This window comes from Anser cygnoides, chromosome 2 (genome assembly GCF_040182565.1).
Source record: "Anser cygnoides isolate HZ-2024a breed goose chromosome 2, Taihu_goose_T2T_genome, whole genome shotgun sequence".
Lineage (NCBI taxonomy): Eukaryota > Metazoa > Chordata > Aves > Anseriformes > Anatidae > Anser > Anser cygnoides.
Window position 1 is genome coordinate 128,039,331 of NC_089874.1, and position 22,142 is coordinate 128,061,472.

The 22,142-nt window shown below is 35.2% G+C and overlaps 1 protein-coding gene across 7 annotated transcripts in view; it reads left to right on the plus strand.

Moving 5' to 3' along the window:
* Positions 1-22,142, plus strand: part of C2H8orf34 (chromosome 2 C8orf34 homolog) — a 220,264-nt gene that overhangs the window by 150,736 nt on the left and 47,386 nt on the right. For 2 of the 7 annotated variants that reach the window (XM_048076996.2, XM_048077001.2), the window contains 3 exons: positions 2,346-2,848; positions 7,714-7,807; positions 18,556-19,896. In XM_048076996.2, the coding sequence (XP_047932953.2) occupies positions 2,346-2,848; positions 7,714-7,807; positions 18,556-18,605 (647 nt within the window). In that variant the 3' untranslated portion in view covers positions 18,606-19,896. Of the gene's footprint in view, positions 1-2,345; positions 2,849-7,713; positions 7,808-11,694; positions 12,689-18,555; positions 20,300-22,142 lie in introns of those variants that run through there. The other 5 variants (XM_048077002.2, XM_048076997.2, XM_048076999.2 and 2 more) reach the window with 5 other exon arrangements.

The window sequence follows — 22,142 nt, forward strand, 5'->3', positions numbered from 1 at the left end:
AGTGGAGTTGTGCTGTTTTGTTTTGTTTTGTTTTGTTTTGTTTCTTCCCTTTGGTAGTTAATTCCAGTAACTTGCCCATTTTGTTTGTTATACTCATTCTGTAGTCATTGCACACTTCTGGAATATATTTTACCACAAGTAGAACTGTTAGATGCATAAACAGTTTGTAAGTACATTATGAATGATATCCTTATTCTGGCATTTCTGATATGCAAGTAAAATGCCTTTGTGTTGCTCTATTGTCTGCATTTTAATTTCCTTTACATGACATTGACAAGGGATTTAAAAAATCCTAAGTCATAATTCAGTTCTGGTATTTACTGTGTATCAGATAATACCACATGGCTGGAGATTTCTGATTTTTTTTTTCCTTACTGTTTAAAAAGCTGTTACTGAAGGAAAACATGTGCTAAATAAAACTGAACAATTACATTATGAAAACATGTTAATTATATGTGGAAAAATGATTAACATAATTGGTTTATCTGCAGGCTTGTTTACTATATGAAATGAAGGAAACATGAGCCACAAAAACGTTTATTTAGCTGTTATTAAATCATTTAATATTCAGATAATTTCTTTTCATACTGAATCACCATGGGAAAGTTAGAGGTCTGAATTTTGCAAAGACAGAAAGTAAACTGAATCTTCAAAAGAGCATATTTCTTAATCAGTTTAAACCAGGTAACCCACATTGTCATTTATTGGTCCCTGGATTAAAGCCAGGCATCTTACAAATTCCAAAGTGATATGTATTGATTTTTTTAAAGCATAATGGAAGAGTACTTCAAGACATAATTATTTTAAAATGGAAACAATTAATTTTAGAGGCCAGTTTTTAGTAACATTATTGTAAGGTTGAGGTGGCAATTAGAAATATTCTTAATTGTGTGCTAGAAAGAATAACTACATTTTAAAATTTGCTAGCAGCAAAACATTTAATTTTTAAAGAGTTGAAAGACACTTTTATCTGAGGCTTTCACAACTATTTCATTTTTATCACCTTTATTTTTTTTTAGTAATAATATTTTCAATGTGAGGAATATCTTGTGTTGAAGTAGTAACATGAACCTGATGTACCTTATTTTCCTGTTTTCAAACTGCTACTTCAAACTATGTGAATGTTGAAGGTGGCACATATTTAACTATTTTACATAAAACATTAATTTTATACATATAATATACCTATAATATTTTATATTATTTTTATTCTGTTTACCTGGTAAGAAGACTTGCAAGAAAATCTGATTTTCTGATATGCAGTTTAGAAAGTGTTTATTTTAGGACTTTAAGGCGCAAATAAAAATGAAATCCACATTTTATATATGTTCACTTAATAGGTGATTAAGTCAGTGCAGCCATGCTGATTTACAGCTTCTGGCTTGTACAGTTTGAAGGAAAATAGCATTTCTTTTCTAAAGGTAAGCGACTGTCACCATCAGAATCAAATTACAGTAGAGTACATGTCAGTGAGAGTGAAAATTCAGAACAATTGTGTGAGATTAAATGAACTGCTCCTTAAGCTTCTTGACATTTTTACTTGCAAAGAATTTTCACTTTAGTAGCTATTCTAACCTAAATTCTAACTTACCCTCACCTAACTTTGTTGGATTTAAATCATTAGGAGCATTTATATGAATTATGTGAATTCAGAAGATACTTTCCTCACTACACCTGAACTGTTCCATTTTTAAATAGGATCTTGTTCCTTATAGTCCTCCTGTGCAGGGTAGGGACTGGAACACCAAATGGGAGTCAGCTTTCTCTCTTGAATTCTAGACCTTGGGGACCCCTTCACCTGCTGTGGCAGTGAAGACAGACCACAGTACAAAATTCAGATCCAGGCAGGATCACAGATCTAGATGTACTCGAGGTGAAGAGCCCCAGAGTTTTGTTTGGGCAATAGACAGTGACACCAGAATCAAAAGTCTCATCTTGAACCAGTTTTGGATTGCCCTACAGTGCGGCTAAGGACTGTGAGTTTAGTTCATAGCTCCATTTTAGCCTGATACTGATGAGAAATTGCAAAAGCCACAGAGAGAGAACTTTGATGAGATGAGAGAGGTTTTTGTAGGTTGTAGTGACGTTTATAGCTAGATGATTCAATGAAGTGGCAATATTGTATTTCTGTGGGATAGATGTGTGTGCAGTAAATCAACTGTAAATAACTTCTGAGGACATGATCGTCAAACTGTTAATTCTGATGCCTTATATCTTATGGGTGAATAGATTTTCTCTGCACAACTTAAAGTTGTCACTTATAGTGGAGAAAATCAATAAGAATTTTAAACCTGAGAGAAACAGAAGTGAGGATTTTTTGTGTGTTTGTTTGTATGTGTGCACAGATATTGAAAAGGACCTAGCACTATGGGAAGAAGCAAGGCTCTCAAGAAGCCCTAGTATCCAACACCACAGTTCAGTTACATCTGACCATCAAGGCAATCTTCAAGCTACACAAGGCCAAAATCCAAGGCCTCAGGTTCCGCCTCAAATGGGGAAAAATGTGCAACTCCAAGGAAACAAATCACCACCGCTGCCCACTAACAGCCGAGCACAGGTCTCGAGTCTTGCAAACAGCAGGCCTCCAACACCTGGTGCACAAACCAACAGGCCATCGACTCCATCAACACCAGGAAGCAGACCTGTGACCCCAAACAGCTTGCTGTCACGGCCTCTTACCCCTAGCAATCAAGGAAATAAAGAAGGTGTCATCAATATGCACAGAAGCCGATCTTTGACGTCTAAGAGCCAAATGGGGAGGACCCTCAGCGCTGCTTCAGGGCTCTCTGTGCAAATGAGTGGAGATGTTGTTGGAACTGTCACAACTCAGAGAAGCAGTTTATCAGAAGTAAGATTTTCAATTTAATGTTTTTGCTATGGTTAAGAGCTACTATAACATGAAGACGAGATTGTGTTTTATGTTGAAGTAATATCAATATACTTAATGTAACTTACTGCTTTGAAAAAAACCTTGAAACATAATGATGAGAAAAGTAGCAAGAAAATACTGCTCAGCTTTGAGAAGTACTGATGAGAGAATGTCAGGATTATTGCGGAAATCTTACTAAAACACTCATGCCCCCAAATTTTCCATGAGATCTGTAGGGTCTTGCCTGCTGAATGCACAGCAGTTTTATTAGCCTTACAGTTTCTGAGGTGAATATGTCTGGACCATTAAACACAACTTTATCTTTTTATCTTATCTTTATGCTTCCAAGGTATTTTATCCTCCTAACCTCCTGCTGCACTGACAATGCATAATATTTCCTTGGTCTGCTTTTTTGTTTGTTTGTTTCTTTTTTTACACACTGGAATGATTAGTTAGGCATCTCTGAATGGACAGATTTTCTGAAACATAAAGCTGAACTTCAATGAGAAAATGTCCAACATTGCTGAATCACTATCACTATTGTGCTTGTTAGCTAGACTAATTCAGAGCACAAGAACTTCCTGTCTTATATTAATGGCTTTTACATGATTAGTCTTTGTATAAAAAAAAAAAAAAAAGAAAAACGAAGTTAAAGTACCTTGTAAATTTTGAGTGGGTTCTCCTCTGCTAACCTTAGCTGCCTTAAAGATAACTTTACTGTGTAGGCAGTGGAAATAAAAGCACCTGTGAAAGAATAACCTTGCTGTCTATCTCAGATACATGCCTCACTAAGGTGATTTTTTCTCAGGAAATGCCAATCCTTCTATATTGACCTATATATTTAGCGGTGGAAAAAAAAATCCTCATTTTTGTTTTTGAATGGCAGTGCATTAATCTCATCACTTGAGCTAGTTCTTCATCCAGAATTGGATATCCAATTTAAAAATGACCAAAGGTGACTACAGTCAATATATTTTCAAACCAGAAATTTTCCATGAAAAAAATATGTAATTGTAACAGAAATATTTTTTGACAAAATCATTCATCCACTGTTTGGAGGGATGGGTGTGTTTGTGTGTTGAAATTTTCTCACGTACCAGAAAATGAGTATTGAAGTTCACTTTTTTAACTAAGAATGTTTAAAAGAAATGAAGGGTTTCATTGTTTCCCACTAAACACATCAGTTTTTTGGACTTCACTGACATATAGTCATGTGATGCCAACTTGGATTGTTGTTGTACAGGATCCTGCAAGTGCTATGTGATGAGCACTGTATCTCTACCAAGGGACAGCAACTCTCTCAGTCCCCTCTGATACTTCCTGTAACAAGACAAGCAATTAAAAATGCTTACTTCCACAACCTTTTTGTGGTTTAGTAATAATAATATTGAAAACCCATTTCATTTGCTGTGATTTTTTACTTCTGTTTCTGAAATCCCAAACTTTGCTGATACCTCTTATAATAATAGTCTTGTTATACATTATTTTAATATGTGTACATATGTTTGTCTCAAGTACTTTAAGAAAAGAGCAATATCATTACCCTGTTCTAGAGATAGAATAGCATGTCCAGTCTCATCCAGTAAGCCCACTGTAAAGCTGGCATTAAATCTCAGCATTCCTGTGCAGAATCGTATCCACTGTTATGATCCCTACTAGAAGCGACAAACTTTTTTCTTTCTTCTTTATCACTGGGCACAGTAGTATTGGCTGCTAGTCCCCCAGCTCAAACTTTATTAGTCCCTTCCTGACATGCACAAGACCTTTGACTTAATGGAAACTTCTCTTGGGACCAGCTCTGATTCCAAGGGGGAAAATGGCTAGTATGACGTGTTCATACTGGTGAGCTTCATCTGTCAAGCTGTAGAGCCCTCAGGTCTCAGAAACTGACTGGTGGAGATCTGGCCAATCTACTGCTGCCAACCTCATGTTTGGAATGTTACACTGGAAACTTTGGGAGCTCTTTTAGCTGTCTTTGTCCAATCAAGTTCCTGCTCACTTAGGAAAATACAAGTGGGTAAGGACGGATCATACCCAGAAAGTATCTCTGTTCAGTAATGTCTTTTGCCATGTTAGAGGTGTCCCTCTATTTCTGCCCATGTGATTTCTCTTTGACCATGGAGACAAATTTGGAAAGTCAATGGAAGCTATGTGAAGAACAAAAAAGTTTTTTCTTTGTACTTTTGCAGATTAAAAATGTATAAAACTAAAAGCTGAGACTGTAAATTATTTTGCAACTTTCATTGGAGGTTGTGTATCCCCTTCCTGTATAAAAACAGTAAAATAAAAGAAGAGAAATTGCCTTTATTTTTCTTACACTTACGGTGTTAACAGGAAATTTCCATTAGATGTGAATGCACTGTGGCTATATTACCAACCCTATACAAGATGCTGTGGTAATATTTTGAAAAAAAATCTGCTTCCTTACTCTCATGTGGTATTAATGGAATTTACCAGTACAAAACTGATACATATTTGATGAGAATATGTCAGTTGAAAAGGAAGCAGTTACTGAGTACCAGCAACGTGTTTTATTATAAGGGGCTTGAATTAAAAAATACAGGCTATGAGTGGACTTACAAGGTGCATGCTGTCACTTTTTCGGTTATCAGGACTTCTAACATATCTCTCAATGCCTTATCTATGCTTCCTAGTCTGTAATGTGTTTCAAAGATAAGAAGTCTAAAATACAAAAGCATTCAAAGTACAATTCAGAGTTCTTTATAAGTTTTGATAAAGTTCATGCTATAGCTCAGGATGATTTAATCTTGTTATAACGCAAATCTTAAATAATTTGGCAAGTACTTAACATATCAGCTGTGAAGAATTTTAATTTAATGCTTAAGACTTAAAATGTTCTGAGATTTTGTGGACAAGTTTCTGCCTCTTGGCACACATAATATTACAACGTTTTAACAGGTGTGTTCCATTATCAGCTCTGTTCAAGGCTGAATTGAATTATAGCAAAAAATGCTACCTAGAGAAATAGTTTTATTATCTCTATAAAACTAATAAATCAGGGCTTCAAATCCTTTTGTAGAGATACTTTTATGCATTTACTGTATCCTTTGGTGTTTTGTATAAATTGACAAAGGAATGTTGAATCCTGCTTATCTCCTTAGGATGGATTCCATTAAAGTGACACAATGCTGTGATAGTTATCAATAGTTGTAGAGATGAAAATACTACTGCCTCCCTTGTTTGCCATCTCGTTTTCTCAGCGCTTGGAATTTTACAATCACTTTTTTCATCCAGACAGTTTAAAGTGGTGTTCAGTAATATTTATTGGTCTGTCATTGTTAATACTGGGAAATTTCAGCTGATTTGAATACAGCACTGGTTAACACAAGGCCTCCTCCTAGTCACTGGAGTATAGAGCACAATTCAATGTCATAAGGACTCTCTTTTTGGTCAGGTACTTCCATTCTCTTCTGCTGCCTGGCTCAGTTCTTCAGTCTATTTTTGGAAGATTCAGCATGCTGACTAGTGCAAGAGCCACTTGCTCCATCTGCAAGAATCCTACTACATGAACCAAAACCTTTCCCCATTTCAGTGCTGCAGTCAGCAAACTTCTACTTTTCTTGAATAGAGAACAGTTAAAAATGGCAATACGTGTGTAAGGCCTGGGTCTGCTGCCTGAGCTTCCTGTTGGCTCATTGCGGCAGTTTTTTAGAAATTTTTAACAGGTTACTAACAGAGTTAACAATTTGCTTACACTAGGATAGATCTCAATTGAACAGTCTTCAGTTTCCAAGAACTGAGTAAAACAAGCCTAGTTTATATTTTTAAACCAGATGACCTAGCAATAAAAGTAATGCTGGGCACTGTGCAATACTATGAATACATAGATTCTTGAATACTTTGAATATGTAGGTTCTGATTTTCAGCTGATATAAAACGAGACAGGGCTGGTAGCCCCCTTTTCCATAAGGTGCTTATGAGAATCTGGCCAGTAATTTTATGATATCTGGCTGATGTTAGAGTTAACTTTTGGAGACTCAACTTGCATGTTTGAACTACTGTTGAAATGAAACAATGCGTTCCACTCTCATCTCTTACCTTTAATATTGCAAAGGAATCTGTCATATTATTTTACATGTGTCTACATGCTTACATGAATATGTGTCTATGGAAAAAATATTTTTATATACATACATATATACATCATGTAAAAAGGAGGTGATTGTAAGACATTTTTAAATAGCATGTATTCAGCTGGATATGGATTATTAACCATGTATAACATTTATATTTTGATGCTTAGAGTTTTATGGTATCTTGGAGACAAAAGTGTCCATAGCATTTTTCCTTCCTAGGCTTTCTCCAATAAAACTATAGGTTCTATATCAGGTTGCAGGTCCTCGTTCTTATGGGATTGAAAACAGGGAAAGTTCTGACAAATTGAAGTCTTGCTTAAGCAAATGATTCATGACATGTCTAAGCACGGTCCAAAAACTGCAGGGCCAGATAGAATATCTGCATTAAGATTTTGTTCTGTGTCACTGTATTTCTAAGATGACAATTTATATATATATATATCTGTGGCCATAGTAGATTCATAAATAAAGATTTATTGTTTTCCAGAATAAACAGACAAATAAACAGGAATTCAATTAAAAATAATAAAAAAAATAATAATAAATCTAGGGAGCTTATATAATCTCTACATTCTGCTTTTATTTCACAGAAAGAATCTTTTTTTCTTTCTTTTTTCTTTTCTTTTTTTTTTTTTTTATTGAAGGCCTTTTCCTCTCCGGTTAATTCAAACTAGAGTGTTTGCTACAATCGTCATTTATTAGTACCATTCTGTGTCACTTTATCTAAAATAGATCTGTTTGTGGCAGGATGAATTCTTACAACAGCTTCAGCTTACTCATCAGCCTTGGATATTGCCGAGTGACACAGAAAGTGAAGGAGTGGAAGCTGACCAAGACAAATGTAAGTATACTTGTTAGGTGATGATAATATGTCCAAAAAAAAAAAATCAAACTTTTAACTTCACTTTTACATATCACCAAGTCCTGCAAAGAAGTCATGCTTGTTCAGAGATTTTCTCATAAGTAGCAATTACTCATTTGTTTAACGGCTGAGCTTTATATGATTGATTTCCATAAGCTTTCCTACAGTCACTGAGCATTGACAAAATGATCACAGACCAGTTTACCTAGCTAAGTGAAACAATTTGTACTGATGTGTTAAAGTAGTTGTTCCAGAGAAATAGCATGAAGTTGAAATAGATGCTTTGTGTAGTAAATCTGTATTGACCAGGAAAAAAAGCAAAAAACAAAACAAAACAACAACAAAAAAGAAACAGCAGTTCTAAAAGGTAGAACCTTCTTCCTCATTATTTCTAGTTTGCCTTCATTCTTCTGAATTCCTCTGTATGAAAAAAATGTTCTTAATCACACAAGTAATCCTTAATTTCCTACACTCTTTGAAGCAGTTGTCTGATCATGAAAGTAAAGGTCAGCAGGATCATAACCTAACTGACAGAACAGGTAACAACAAGTAGCACACTATAAATCACAATACTTTCAAACTGTAGCAACTTGTATCTGGCTACAAGGTACCTGAAAATAATCTTGCTGGAAATGTTAAATGTTTTTCACATTTTCTTTTTACTTTGCAGTTGTTTTCTGATCTGAAAGGGTGAACATACAATTTCCATACATATTTAAGATGATATACTTAAAAAGAACAGGTGATTTAATCAGCATATTTAGAAAACTTAATACATGTGACTAAAAATTCCTTAAACATGCATAGTTAAAATAAGAAAAAGCCAGTCTCATCATGGAATCAAACAGTTGTGTATGGGATTCATAGTTAATGATAATCAGGCCAGATAAACAGGACATATTTTTAAATGATGCCACTTTAAGAAGATTTTTCTATTCGTATAGCAGTTTCACATATCCATAAATAGCCCAAGGTTTGACTATGAAGTTTCAGTTTAAATACTGAGATACTGAAGAACATGAGCTATTTTTTTAACACTAGTGTTAAAATGAAGTTTTATGTATTCAGCTGATTTTAGTCCAAAGCTGATTACTCTGGTTTTGCTTAAATCTGAACCTACCACTAGGGCTGAAGGTCAATATAAGTGGCCAAAGGGAGAGCCTGTCTGGTACCTGCCCTATCTTTGGACATGAATTTTCCCCTGTATTTTTCTCTAATGAATTTACAATCCCACCAACATTTACAGGACTGTCTGCACACACATGGACTGGTTCTAAGTATGTGACAGGGAGACTGATGCTTCAGGACACATCAGATGTGCAGCAAGTGTTTATTTGAAGCTGCTGTACCTGAATTGTGTGGGTGGGGAGATTTCTGAGCATCCAAGATCCTGTGCTATAAGATTCCAAGAATTCTGGGAGATTGATGCTATTGCCCAGTGTGAGAGAATAGCAAATTATAGGTTATAGTATTAAAAAGTATCAGTCCTGTCTCCAGATCAGTAGAGATTATACTTGCCTGAGTAATAACGTTTGTTTTTTTCTGGATCTGAGGGCACCAAGAACAAAGAAGGAAATAAGGTAACTGTAAACTATAGTTTCTTTAGCAAAGAGAGATCTGCAGTGGTAATCTACTCCTTTGAGACTGTATGTCTGCATAGTTAACTGCTGCATCATTTCTAGTTGGTCGGTCTTCCTACTAACATAACTAAAGTAGTAGAACAAGAATGTTTATCAGAGCAATAATTTATGTATCTGAAATCTAATATGACTAATGTTATTGACAATAACAATACTATCTTGCCTATGTGAGGGGGTATGCTAGTGACATAGGCAAGCAGAAAGTGCAGAACTGCCAATGCTGGCAAAGAGAACCTGGCAGTTCCCAGTTGTAAAGTGGGGTGTCACGGAGAGGCTTGGCATACTTGCTGATGCCAGTGCTTGCAGGCAGAGCAGCTGGCAAGATTGTGCATCATTTTTTCACTCTCAAGTTAATAAATCTGTGTGGATGTTGGGTGCATGTGATTTAGTGTCGAGGGGCCCAGGAGTTCATAATTTATGAGTCTTAGCAGAAGAGCTACGAAATTAATCTTTACAATAGCAACACCTGTTCTTTGACTCAGCTTTTAATAAATTACATGTGGATAATATTTACCACATTCTTTGACTACTTTGAGATAATAGCAGCCAGGTGTAAAGCTAGTTTTTGGTAGTGGAAAAACAATGCAAAAAGAGAAGATATGTGAGTCACCTTGGGTTCTTTTAAATTAATACCTTGTGGTTAGTGTTCCACAAGGAAAAGAATGAAAAACTTGGGGGGGGGGGGGGGGGTTGAAGAGTACCACTTTCAAATGAACTCATATTCAGGTGTTTAAAGAGGCTACTTTCAAAGCCAATGAATGATAATTGAAAAGATTTGGGTCAGTTTGGCATCTCAAAATCTCCTGATAAGCATCATTTGCAAAACAGATACAGCAGCATACACCTTGTCTTATGGAAATGAGTTCTAGGGTCTCAATTCCTAAAAATCAGACTTTACTTTCTAAATTCTTTAGGCTCTCTGACAGCATCTTAAAAATTATCCTTGTCAGTAAGATCCAAAGATAACTGGAAGTCAATCATTCTTAAAGTTTCCTATGAATTATAAGAAAATTTGAAATCAAATAGGTACTCATATAAAACAATATGAATGATTACAGCTAAAAAGATTTATATTAAAGAAGGAATGAAAAACATTGTAAGAAATATTGCCTTTTTTTTTTTATCATACCCTCTCCTTCTTCATCTTTATGTGCTTAATTATGTTTGCAGACTTATCTCAGAAAGAGAGAGGGAGTATATTTTTTGTCCTTGTAATATAAATGTTGTGATTAAAAAATAGGAACCAACACACACTTTAAGTACTTCTGTTATTTAATAAGTAAATCTCTTCTGCTTGCTAGATGTGTTATTCTTTGATATTCTGTACACACTGAGCAAAGAGGAGTCAAAAATATCAAGGCAATACAATCCAAAATCAAGGATTTGTGGCTGTTCTGTGATTTTAGTATGATTAAAAAAACCTGTAGAAAGGGACTCATGTTTTCTTCCTTAGATGTCGCTCTGGACACTTCCCCATTGTTACCTTTAGTAGTTTGCTTGTGTGCTGATTCTCTGCAGAGAGTTTTCAGAGGATGCATAAAGATCATTCTTGGAAAGAGAAGGGATCTGGAGAAAATATTTACCACTTTCACAATGCTTCAGTTTACTTTTGCCAAAGAACTCTCATCAGTTTTCTTCTTTACGGGGTACTGATGCAAGGAAACAGAAGAGCTGCATCTACAATCACCAGAGCATTTCTCAGACAGCTTTTATGTGAAGTTTCAAGGGACTGGCAAGAGTCAGCTTGAATTTTCCCTTGGGAACAGGCCCTAGAAATATTGCTGGTTGAGAAATTCTAATGCATCACCAGCTTCCAAGAACCTTGAAAGGACAAAGGCAGTCTTTTGCTGTAATTTGACCTACCATCTGTAGTCCTGGAAAGGACTTGCTGCCCAAGGGCCTGAGTCTGCTTTCTTGAGTGCCTAAGTCAAGAAGTAACCCTCAAAGCAGATTTTCCCAGGCCCAAGAGCCCTGGACACAGAGGATCCCTACACCGACAGTCAGTCCGTTTGGCAGATGTGCACAATAGGTAAATAATTTAGGCTCTTAGGGAACTTGCTACTGGGTCAATCCATATTAAATATATACATATTTTTGGGTGCGTGTGCATGGGTGTATACACACATTTCTTGACCTGGTGTTGTTAAGGCATGTCAGTTGTGTAGTCATTGGCATGGTAAGTGGTTTGGCTACTATCAATTCACCCTAATTTCTGCTTTCCAACAGGAGCACTAGATACTCATTTCTAGCTCAGCTGACTGGATACAAGTCTTGTAATCTCACCTACTGATCTGTGACAAGAAATTAAACATTTAGCAATACATCTGCAAACTTTTTACTAAGGTTTTGCAGTGGAAAGTCAACTGCTAACAAGTAAAAGCTGATTGTTGGGAAAAAACTGTTATTTCCACCCCATTCATTCTCATACTAGTCTTGAAACACTGAAGTCAAAGACATTCTACTGATGACTTCAACAAGTATTGAGTAAAACATTCATTTTCCCATTCTGCACAAATGTCTGCCTAAGAAAAAGACCCAAAAATAAAAGTTTTTTTGTAGAATCATGAAATTCAGACCATGTTCCAGTAAAATTACAACCTTTACAATTATTGACTCTGGGTAAAATTCCTTCTGCTGAGCAAATTCACACAGCTGAATGGTTATTTTTCTTAATAAGTTATGAAAATAGGTGGTCCCAAGACTTGGAAAACTGCTTGATCAGAGTTGATAAAAAGGAGAAGTTTGCTGCTGGAATCTGACTGATGTGAAAGTTTCCTCTTACTAGAGCCAGGTACCACTCAGTATGAGTAAGAGTGACACCTTTATGATATTAACACAAACACATTCCTGTCAGTCAAATTCTGCTGTTTGTGTTTTTATTCTGCTCTGAAGCAGTATTGAAGCACTGGAAATTTTCAGTGGATAGGGTGAGGCTAGGACTTTTTCTCAAACAAGTAGACTAGATATATGACATAACAAATGTATTAGTTAATTACATGCCTGGTTAATAAGAACAAAATATATATAGTTGGAGACATTTCCCAGTGGTTAGTAAATTCACTGCAAAGAACCTTTTTCTTGTCCCGGAAGTGAATCTGTGTTCAACTTCTGGGAAACTTTAATTTGAGATTCCACATTCTTTAGAAGAAGCTTACTGGTATATTTCTTTCACCAAATATCTCAAAGGTGGTAATATAAACTAGAATTTAAGAATGTCAGCATGTTTTATCTCCCCATCCCATATAGCCTTCCTATGGAGTGCCATGATGCTTTTATGTGCTTGGTGTATGAGTCATTTTCCAAATTTTTCTAGACAGTTCCAGGTCTGCTTCGGAAGTGGAATACCAGTCAGGATTGATTTCCTTTAAATAGAATTTCTCCAGGCCTGTTGGATGGCTGGATGTCTTGCAACACCTATAGCTGAAGCTTAACCATTTCATGTAACAGCTTTTGGAATCTGAAAATGAGAGAGAAAACAATTTTCTAGCCTGGAACTTTTTCTACTTGTATTCAGTTATTTATAGATAGTGAAACAAAGTAAAGATTGACAATATTTCAACCAGTAGTTACATCACTCTTGAAAAGTTAGGGGAGAGTTCAAATGCAGCTTGGGACAGTTGGAATCAGACTCAAAGTTCCTAATTCAATTGAATGTGCTGTTATGGCCTTAGTTCATGTCACTTTGTTTCTACTATCAAATATTTGGTTTAATCTTGGAAAAGTTCCCATTGAACTAAACATTTGAGGGGAAGGAGAAATTTTCCATTCTAGTGAGAAAAAAAAATCTTTTATTTCAGTGCAAAAAGCTGTTTTTTCAGAACAGCTTCCAAACTTAACTATATATTTTTATGCAACTTGTATTATTATGGTAAACTTAGATTCCCAAATACATTTAATGTTATAAGAAAAACACTGTAATTTTTAAAAAAGACATAGAGAATTATCAGGACACACATTAGGTAAATTAAAAGCTGGCTTACCGAGGAATCAAAAAATAGAGTTTCTAATGGGAAGACATAGATGAATGGGGCTCATTAGTGCCTGATAGGTTTAAATAACCAGTGGGAAGGAGAAGTTGAAGTTATTAAATGATATGAATCCCCTGATATAATGGCCACATTCCAGTAAAATGCACTTTATTATAACCAGATGAAATATATTTGAACCAAATGAAATATATCTGGCACCAGAGAAATATATCTGTCTCTGCTGCAGAATAATGAAGCTTTGTCCTGGAAAGCAGTGACCTAATGGATTTAGGATGATCACAGATGATCATCTGAGTGTGTGCTCTCAGCATAATGCTGTAGCAAAAAAGGGTAGACCATTCCTTGAATGTCTAAAAAGTTAAGTAACAAAGCAATTATTCAAAATAGTATCACCTAAAATCTGCAGTTTGGATTGCATTAAAGATTGGAATTACTTGAGAGATTACAGAAGGTGATAAAAAATGACTCAGGGTTTGGGAAAACCTATTAGGAGTTTGCCTCACCTAAAGGCATTCAACTAGGAACCTAGGAGATAATATCTGTAAATAGATATTTAAATAAGAAAGACTCAACTCTTGAAACTGTGATGGAGGAAATTAATACTGTGTCTTAGCAGCCAGAAGTCCTAAGCATTGTAACCAAAAGTTAAGGGAGGCAATGAAGTTGGAGTCATCAAAGTGTGGCGATGGGGCTTTCTAAATGATAGACGTTAGTCTAGCTGGAAATTCTGTAGGCAGTGTGCAGGTATGTGAGTGATCAAACTAGATGATCACAGCAGGATTTTTTTTTTTCTTAGTGCCTGTGAATAGACTTATTAATTCTCATGGAGAACAGTCTAGATGTGCAATTTTGGTTACCTTCCTGGACACTGCATGTTAGGCATTGATAAAGGTGAGCAGGAGTTAATGATCATGCGTGTACATTTGTGCTGCTTTAATTTCTTCAAAAGCTACCTTATATTTGAGTTTTCACACATTCAAGGTATTTCTCAGTCCTCCCAACAGTAGCTGGTGAACATCACACTATTACAAACAAACAAAAAAAACCTTATTCTTTACAGATTAAAAGTATGTTTTCTTACAAACACTTGAAAATGTGCATAACTGCATTTACATGTACACACATTTTTCTGATTTTATTCTTTTTTTTTTTTCTAATGATTTTAAACAACAAAGATTCCCTGAGTTGTTTTTATTAACATCATTTAGCCTTTGAAGTAAGGGCTGAATGAAGTAAGGGCTGTCCTTAGTGATTCAAAAATATAAAACCAGGAAATGTAAGAGTTTGGATTAGTATTGACCATAATAATTAATTAATGAAATGATTATTAAATGATTATTAAATAAATAATTAATGAAATGCTATTAAGACTTTATTTCGCTCTGCAGTCATACAAGTATGTAAATACCATGAACATAATTTGTACTTTGAAAATTCTAATTATGTGAATGTTCAGTATTAAATGAAAATGTATATCATATAGTGCTATAAATACTTTGCTTTTTATTTTTGTTTTGTTTTATTTTTGTTTTAATTAAAAAACATTGTCAAGTGGTATTCTGAGCTTTTAGGAAATAAATTGTCCAAATTTTTGCATTCCACAGAGTTCTATGTCTTGTATAAACAACTTTGGATAGACGTATAGGTAAATTTAATAGATAATTATTCCTGCTCATCACTCCAAATCTGTACTGAACTTTATTAAAATTGTGTTCCAAAATACTAATACAGACAAATATTAATTTACATACATTACAATAAAAATACCTCTTTAGATGTGTATTGATATAGCAGCTACATATATTGACATAAGAACTTGTATTTGAATCATAAAGTGGTGTATGTCTTGAAACACAGGCTGTTTAATATCATCCTGTTAGAAGATTAGTCTAAAAGGTCAAAATCAAAATAATAATTTCTAGGAAAGTAAAGCTGTTCTCTAACATTAGTGAAACAATTTTGGAGAATAAAATAAATTGTTGGTTTTGCTGAGTAATCACTGGCAGACAGTTAATAAGGCTAGCCGTTATTGCAAAGAAATGTAACCTTTTAATGGGAGTGCAGTCTAATTTGCTGCACGTTGATGAAGGAACTTTAATTAAGTCACTTTATTTGGTTTTGACTATATCAGGTTGATAGACTTTTAGACTTTGCTTTTCCAAAACACTTGTTTTGTTGAGTGAAGGTAACTTAAACATAGCTCTTAGTGAAGGAATGTGATGAACAAAGAACTGATTTGGTTGAAATATCAATTAGCAAAAATAGAATATCTTTACTCAGATAATTCAGTCCTGTGTTGTGGCTCAGCCCTGTGGCTGCCCTGACATATGAGCTGCGTGAATCAGGAGGAGCTATGGAGAATATCTGAGAGTCTGACAGTGGTGAGCTGAAACTGCTTCAGCTGACATTTCAACCAAAAAAATGCTCACAAAAATACCCCCAGGGTTCTAGTGAAGACTCAAATGGTTATAACCCTATGAAAACTGTGAGGTACAAAGTCATCCTGTGGAACTGCATCTGGCCTAGAAGGTCGTATCAATGAACTGTTCGACTTGAGGACTACTCTGCAGACTTTCCAGCTGGAAGGAGCTGGCCATTTGTTGTCCTTCAAGTATTGGAGTATTGGAAAGAGCTAGGAATTGTGCTGATGATCTCATATTTTTATGCCTTTCTGGATTCCTTTATTTGCCATACTGGCTGAGTGCTTTCACTACAAGCCGAGAAGATCTTGCTGCAAACCAGTGTGTACTTTTTATTCCGTTTAATTGTCACAGCTATTGTTCAGAGATGTAGACCCCATTCCTCTTTCACCAGTGCCTTGTGTAGTCATTTACAGCAGTAAAGAAAGAGCACAAAGTAGCCCTGAAGTATTACCAAAACATATTGGACATGTTCTACACCTACTTTTCACTCAGTTTTCTTGAATGAAAATGACCCCATGAAGTGCAACACCCAGGGAACAGCAAGCAGGGAGTACATCCTTTTGCATTAAATAAGGCCTTGAAAGGCTCTTGTCTCCACAGCTGACTGATGGATTCAGCAGATGGGGTCAGATTGCTGCAGAAAACAGAATAAAAGTAGGATGATTGACTGTAATCCCAGGGTGCAAAAATGACCAGGGGGTGAAAGATCTATGAAAGTGTGTTTTTTGTGTTTTGTGTGTGTGTGTGTTTTTTTTTTATCCAAGTATTCTTCTGCTCTAAAAAATATTAACACTCCTTATTATCTTATTGCTGTAAATGTGTTTTACAAGGCGGAGATTCATTCTAAGCCAAAACTGTATAGTTTGCTCTTTTATCATGAAGAGGAAGGATTTCAAATTCAAGTAGGAAAAACTCTGTGATGGAAAAGGTTAAGATTTTGTAATGTACTCATAATAACTGACTGTTCTTGAGCTGTCAGAGAGCAAGTCCATGAATGTAGAGACTGGGGGAAAGAAGAGAGGAAGGTTGATCCTTGATGTGTGACTTCTGTTCATTTTGGTTAAATCTTGTTTGGCAATGTGTAATACCAGCCTAAGTGTTACAGCAGGATCTGGGGAATGCTTATGTTCTCTGTGTCTCATTTCCCTGATCTTTGAAGTGCGATGATGAAATGTGATAACTGACAGCAAAGCTATGAGAAATCACCAGTTAATGTTTCTAAAATGTGTCACAAGTGTAGGCCCCAATTCTAATGTCTGTCTGCATTTCTTTCTGCTGTGATTTCATTAACTTTAAGATGTCTGTAGTGTTTTCAGTTATTTTACTCAAGTAAATCAGTGTCTTGCTGCTTATATCAACCACTTCTAAATCATTGTCATTCTTTTTTATATGTCAGGGTGTGACCCATCTCACCTAACTCCAGCTATATAAAAGTGAGGAAGTATAGTCTAAGCTATTTGCACTCTGAAGCACATAGGAAAAACAAAGGGACTTCAGAGGGTAGAAAGAGATCTATCTTGCTGGGGGACTGAGCAATCCCATCTCACCCTCAGGGTGTCCATCTCTTGCATCTCCAGCCTGACTCCTCTATCTCATGTCAGCCAAATAAATTTAATTTCTCATCAGTCAAGAATTCTATAATGGATATGGGGTAGCATGGAATATATTTTCTGGCTAGCATCCCATTTCCTTCTGCAGCTAAGAAGACCACAGTCTCTGGAGTTTTTGCGGATAACAGTCATGAGAAGAATTTGCAAGTGAAACAGGCTTACATACATTTGCTTTTCTTTTTCCACCCTTAAGACAAATTTGTTACTTAAAGATCAAACTGTGACAATGCTTGTATCTCTGCTAAATGAAGTGTCTCCAAGGAAAACAGTTGTTAAACATTAAACATAAGTGATGAAAAAATATATATAAAGTTAATAAAGGGTAAGAAATGTTGCTAAGATTTCCCAGGCTTTATTTCTTCCATTTTGTTGCTGTTTTTTGCTTGTTTTGTTTTTGTTTTGTGTGTTTGTTTGCTTTTGATGCAGAAGTTTTCATGGTATGTGCCTTGCTATGTTGAATATCAGTACAGTATCCAATATAAAATCCAAGCTTATCACCTGGCAAAATGAAACTTAAAGATCCTGTTCCAATTGTACTTAATTGATTACCTGGAGATAATGGGAATGCTTTGTTCCTGCAAAATGTTTTTAATCTCCCAAAGGAAAGTTGCATATTTATATATTCAAAAAAAGTGAATAAATGTGAAGTTCCTATGCCTGATTTCCTTCAGTGTTTAAAGATGACAAGTTGAAGGCTTCTAAGGTAACTTACTCTACGCATTCAGCTGTGTAATTAAATGTGGTTGGGGTATTTATTTCCAATTTACAACCCTAGTTTTCTAAGTGGATCCATGTAATAGTTACAGTTGTGTCATTACTCTATTTTTACAAACATTTGGGGAGAGGGGTGCTTTACAGTCAGCAACATTTGCAAAACAGTCTATTTCCATCTGCGTGCGTAAATATTTGTAAAAGCTAAATTTCCATTTTGCTTTGGGGAAGGTTTTAAACCTGAATACAATCATAAATGAAAACATTACTATCTCAGCTTATCTGATTCATTATATTTACTTATTACAGTCACCTATTCTGTTTAACGCATTTTACATTATTCACTTTTTGCAGTGAGTATTATTTCTACAAAGAAGTGGCAGCAAAATCCTCCAAACCACTGAATAATTGGAACAAATAATGTAACTTAAGAAGATCTGGTTCACTTCTGAATATTTTAGTAATGAAAAAGAATCAAGATTCATCAAAATATTGATCCACGTTGTTTATTTAACTGTGAATTCAGCATTATGGAAAACTTTTACAAAATGCAAACACAGGGATTAGATTTTCCTGTTATCATATTTTGGTGTACATTAAATTTTAGCCCTAATTTCTGTGTTTTCTTTTTGATTTCACAGGTTTGTGAAATCAGTGGGATTGTTGAAGAACAATTTAATTAAAACAAAATTACAGTGATCAAAACTACACCTGAAAAAATGCTTTAGCTTATACATAATTTTAAATAAAGTTATTTTTCTAGTATCAGCAGTACATACGTGGAACCACTCTGATATGTGGATGCTGTAATGCACTGAATCAGAGTATTTACGGTGGTACAGTGGCCTTAGGAAAGAAGGGTAACTGTTGCCTTTTAGTATGAAGTTACTATAATGTTTTTGTTTAGTTTCTACCCCTGTTATTTTGGATTGACATTTGATAAACTAAACTCTGCCTGACCAAAATAAACTTTACGTAGAGATTTTATGTATTTTAACTTGTCTAAGGTTTTCTACTCCTTATATTTTTGTAAGCTTTACTCTTTTTTAGATTAACAAACATGAAAGTATTCACCCACATCTGCCAATATGTATGTCCCATTCAGGTCTCACAGAGAACTAGCTGTTCGCTCATAGTCACCTGCAGAGAGAGGTCAGAAGAGGGAGTGAGTGAAAGAGTGTGTGTGCGGGGAGCAGAAACAGGTGTTGCCTGTGTCACATAGCTTTGTATGGAGTGTATCTACTTTGATCTTTAAAACAAATAAAGACTCTGTTAAAAACGGGAACATATCAATAACGAGTGGAGCATGCATGCAAAAATAAAGCACTTAAAGGACTTTCATATATGTGATAAAATATTATTTACCCATATGGCTTACTGAAACAAATTTGCTGTTTAAAATAAGCTAACTGGTGTATGCTGTGTGCTAGGAAATTTAGATGCTTTTGCACAGACATCAAATTAAGGGATGTGGCAGTTGCATTTACTGATTTCATTTATCTGTTAATTCTGTCCAGTATGTTTTCAGTTTCCTTTGTCTTCAATTATGTACGCTCGGTTCCTGTATGTTAGACATAATGATATAATGAAATTGCTTGCAACTATGAAAAAAAATAGAGTATGACAAACCATCTCTTTGTTTAACAAATAAAAATGAATTCTCTGTCATGAATGTTCCATAGCGTGAACTTTTTTCCTCTCTCACATACAGTCAGTGCTAGCACATAGAGTGTATGGTCTGGCCTAGTCATAAAAAAGTAAAATGGAAGATACTGCTGGGCTGCACGGGTACTTGCTATATGTACCATCATAGCATAGACTTCCTTTGTGTAAAATTTTTAACATACTGGAACCACATGGGAATATTCCCTTGAAGTTCATTGAAGGATGAGGTTTCATTGATTTGTCATCAGTAATGAAAATCTATTATGCTGTTTTTATTTCCAATATACCTGAAGAATCATTTGCATGTGGGAGAGTATGGTATCACTGATAAGTTATATTTTGTCAGTTTTCTGTAGTAAAGCATTCTTGTAGAAATAGTATCTCCTTTTCATGGGTTATATTCTTCCTTAGTGGCCTGCATGTAATATTTTACCTTGACACTAATGAAAAGTATAAAGTAGATTTGCCCCCTTTTTTTTTAATTTTCTTTCTTTCTCTTTCTTTCTTTCTTTCTTTTCTTTCTTTTCTTTTCTTTTCTTTTCTTTTCTTTTTTTCTTTTCTTTTCTTTTCTTTTCTTTTCTTTTCTTTTCTTTTCTTTTCTTTTCTTTTCTTCTTTTCTTTTCTTTTCTTTTCTTTTCTTTTCTTTTCTTTTCTTTTCTTTTCTTTTCTTTTCTTTTCTTTTCTTTTCTTTTCTTTTCTTTTCTTTTCTTTTCTTTTCTTTTCTTTTCTTTTCTTTTCTTTTCTTTTCTTTTCTTTTCTTTTCTTTTTTTCTTTTCTTTTCTTTTCTTTCTTTCTTCCACTTGCTTCCATTATTAGCTTAAATTATGAAAATATTTAATCCCTGGGAAAAAATCTCATTGAGTTCAGTGGAACTGAGATTGCCCACAACATTTTGAGAAAGAAATTAGGATTTAGCAGCATCTTAACTCTAGAATTTCTTGCTATTAAGTGCTTATGACCACATAAGGCAGAGGGGCAGAGGGGCTTCATTAGGAATATGTCTTTTGTTTTGTGTTCGTGTTTTTTTGTTGTTGTTGTTTTGTTGTTTTGTTTTGTTTTGTTTTTTTGTAACATGTCCTGAAACTTAAGACAAGCTTTATGCTTGAAGACAATATAAATCCTGCTTCTGGTCTTCTGAGCACAAAAAACTTTTCAATTACAGATACAGTGTATACCATCAGCGCTCAGAATAATTAATAACTGGGCAAGTGTGAAATGTGTGCAAGTGTCACAAAGCGCAACAGGATGGGTGACATTGATAGTAGGGTGATGGCTGGACCAGATGATCTTGGAGGTCTTTTCCAACCTTAATGATTCTATGATTCTATGATTCTATGACTTTTGAGTGGTCCAGTTGTAAATGTTGTGAAGTCTTGAGCTCCTGAAATTTGGCTTTTCTTGGGACTCATTGTTTTTCTGGGACACTTTCTAAGCTGAAAGGTGGACAATAAAGGTGGACATGAAGATTATATCTTTTTTCTTTTTTTTTTCCTCATACTAAAGCATACAGAAAACCCTACTTTTTTTTTTTTGTTGTTCTAGTTCTCACGATTTTGACATGATCTCATGATTTTTGTTTAAACATTTGTGGTTGGCACTACTCCCTGTAAAGTGTATGGAAAGCAGTCTTGGCTGATAATAGCACTCAGCCCAGCAACCACTGCTGACATTGTAGAGGAGAAGCAGCCACCTGGTACCCTGATGGCAAACAAGCTGGCAACAAAGCGTAACAGGGCAGCAGAACTCCAAGGAGGAACTGAGATGTGCTTAATAGGAAACAAGCAGCTGGTCTTAGGGGCTGGGGAAAATAAACAGCAGCTGGGAAGGCCATGCAAAAGGCAAGTGTGATAAACTTGTTTTCACCTTTGAGCTGTGGGAAGCCTTACTCATTTTCAGTTTGACCTTTTTGGCTTCAGGAAGCAGTTTCCATTTGTCAGTTGCTTATGGAATAAACTTTGCCTCCATGGTGCCTAATTGAATTGAGAGTCAGCTGTGTGAGTTCTTCTAGTTAATTCTTCTCTAGTTGTTTGGCAGGAGTATCAAGGTGGTGTTTTTGTTTTGTTTTGTGTGTGTGTGTTTTTTTTTTAATTCTGCACCAGGCACTTCAAAGTCTTCACAAAAAGTTCAGTATAAGATGTGTAGAAAAATGCTTCTCTCTAGCTGTATGAAACAGAGTAGGTACAATGCTTTTCGGAAAGATACTTCATGGGTCATTGCTGATGTTATTTAATTACAGCTTTTTGATGGAAAATGAGCCATGATAAATAGATATTTTT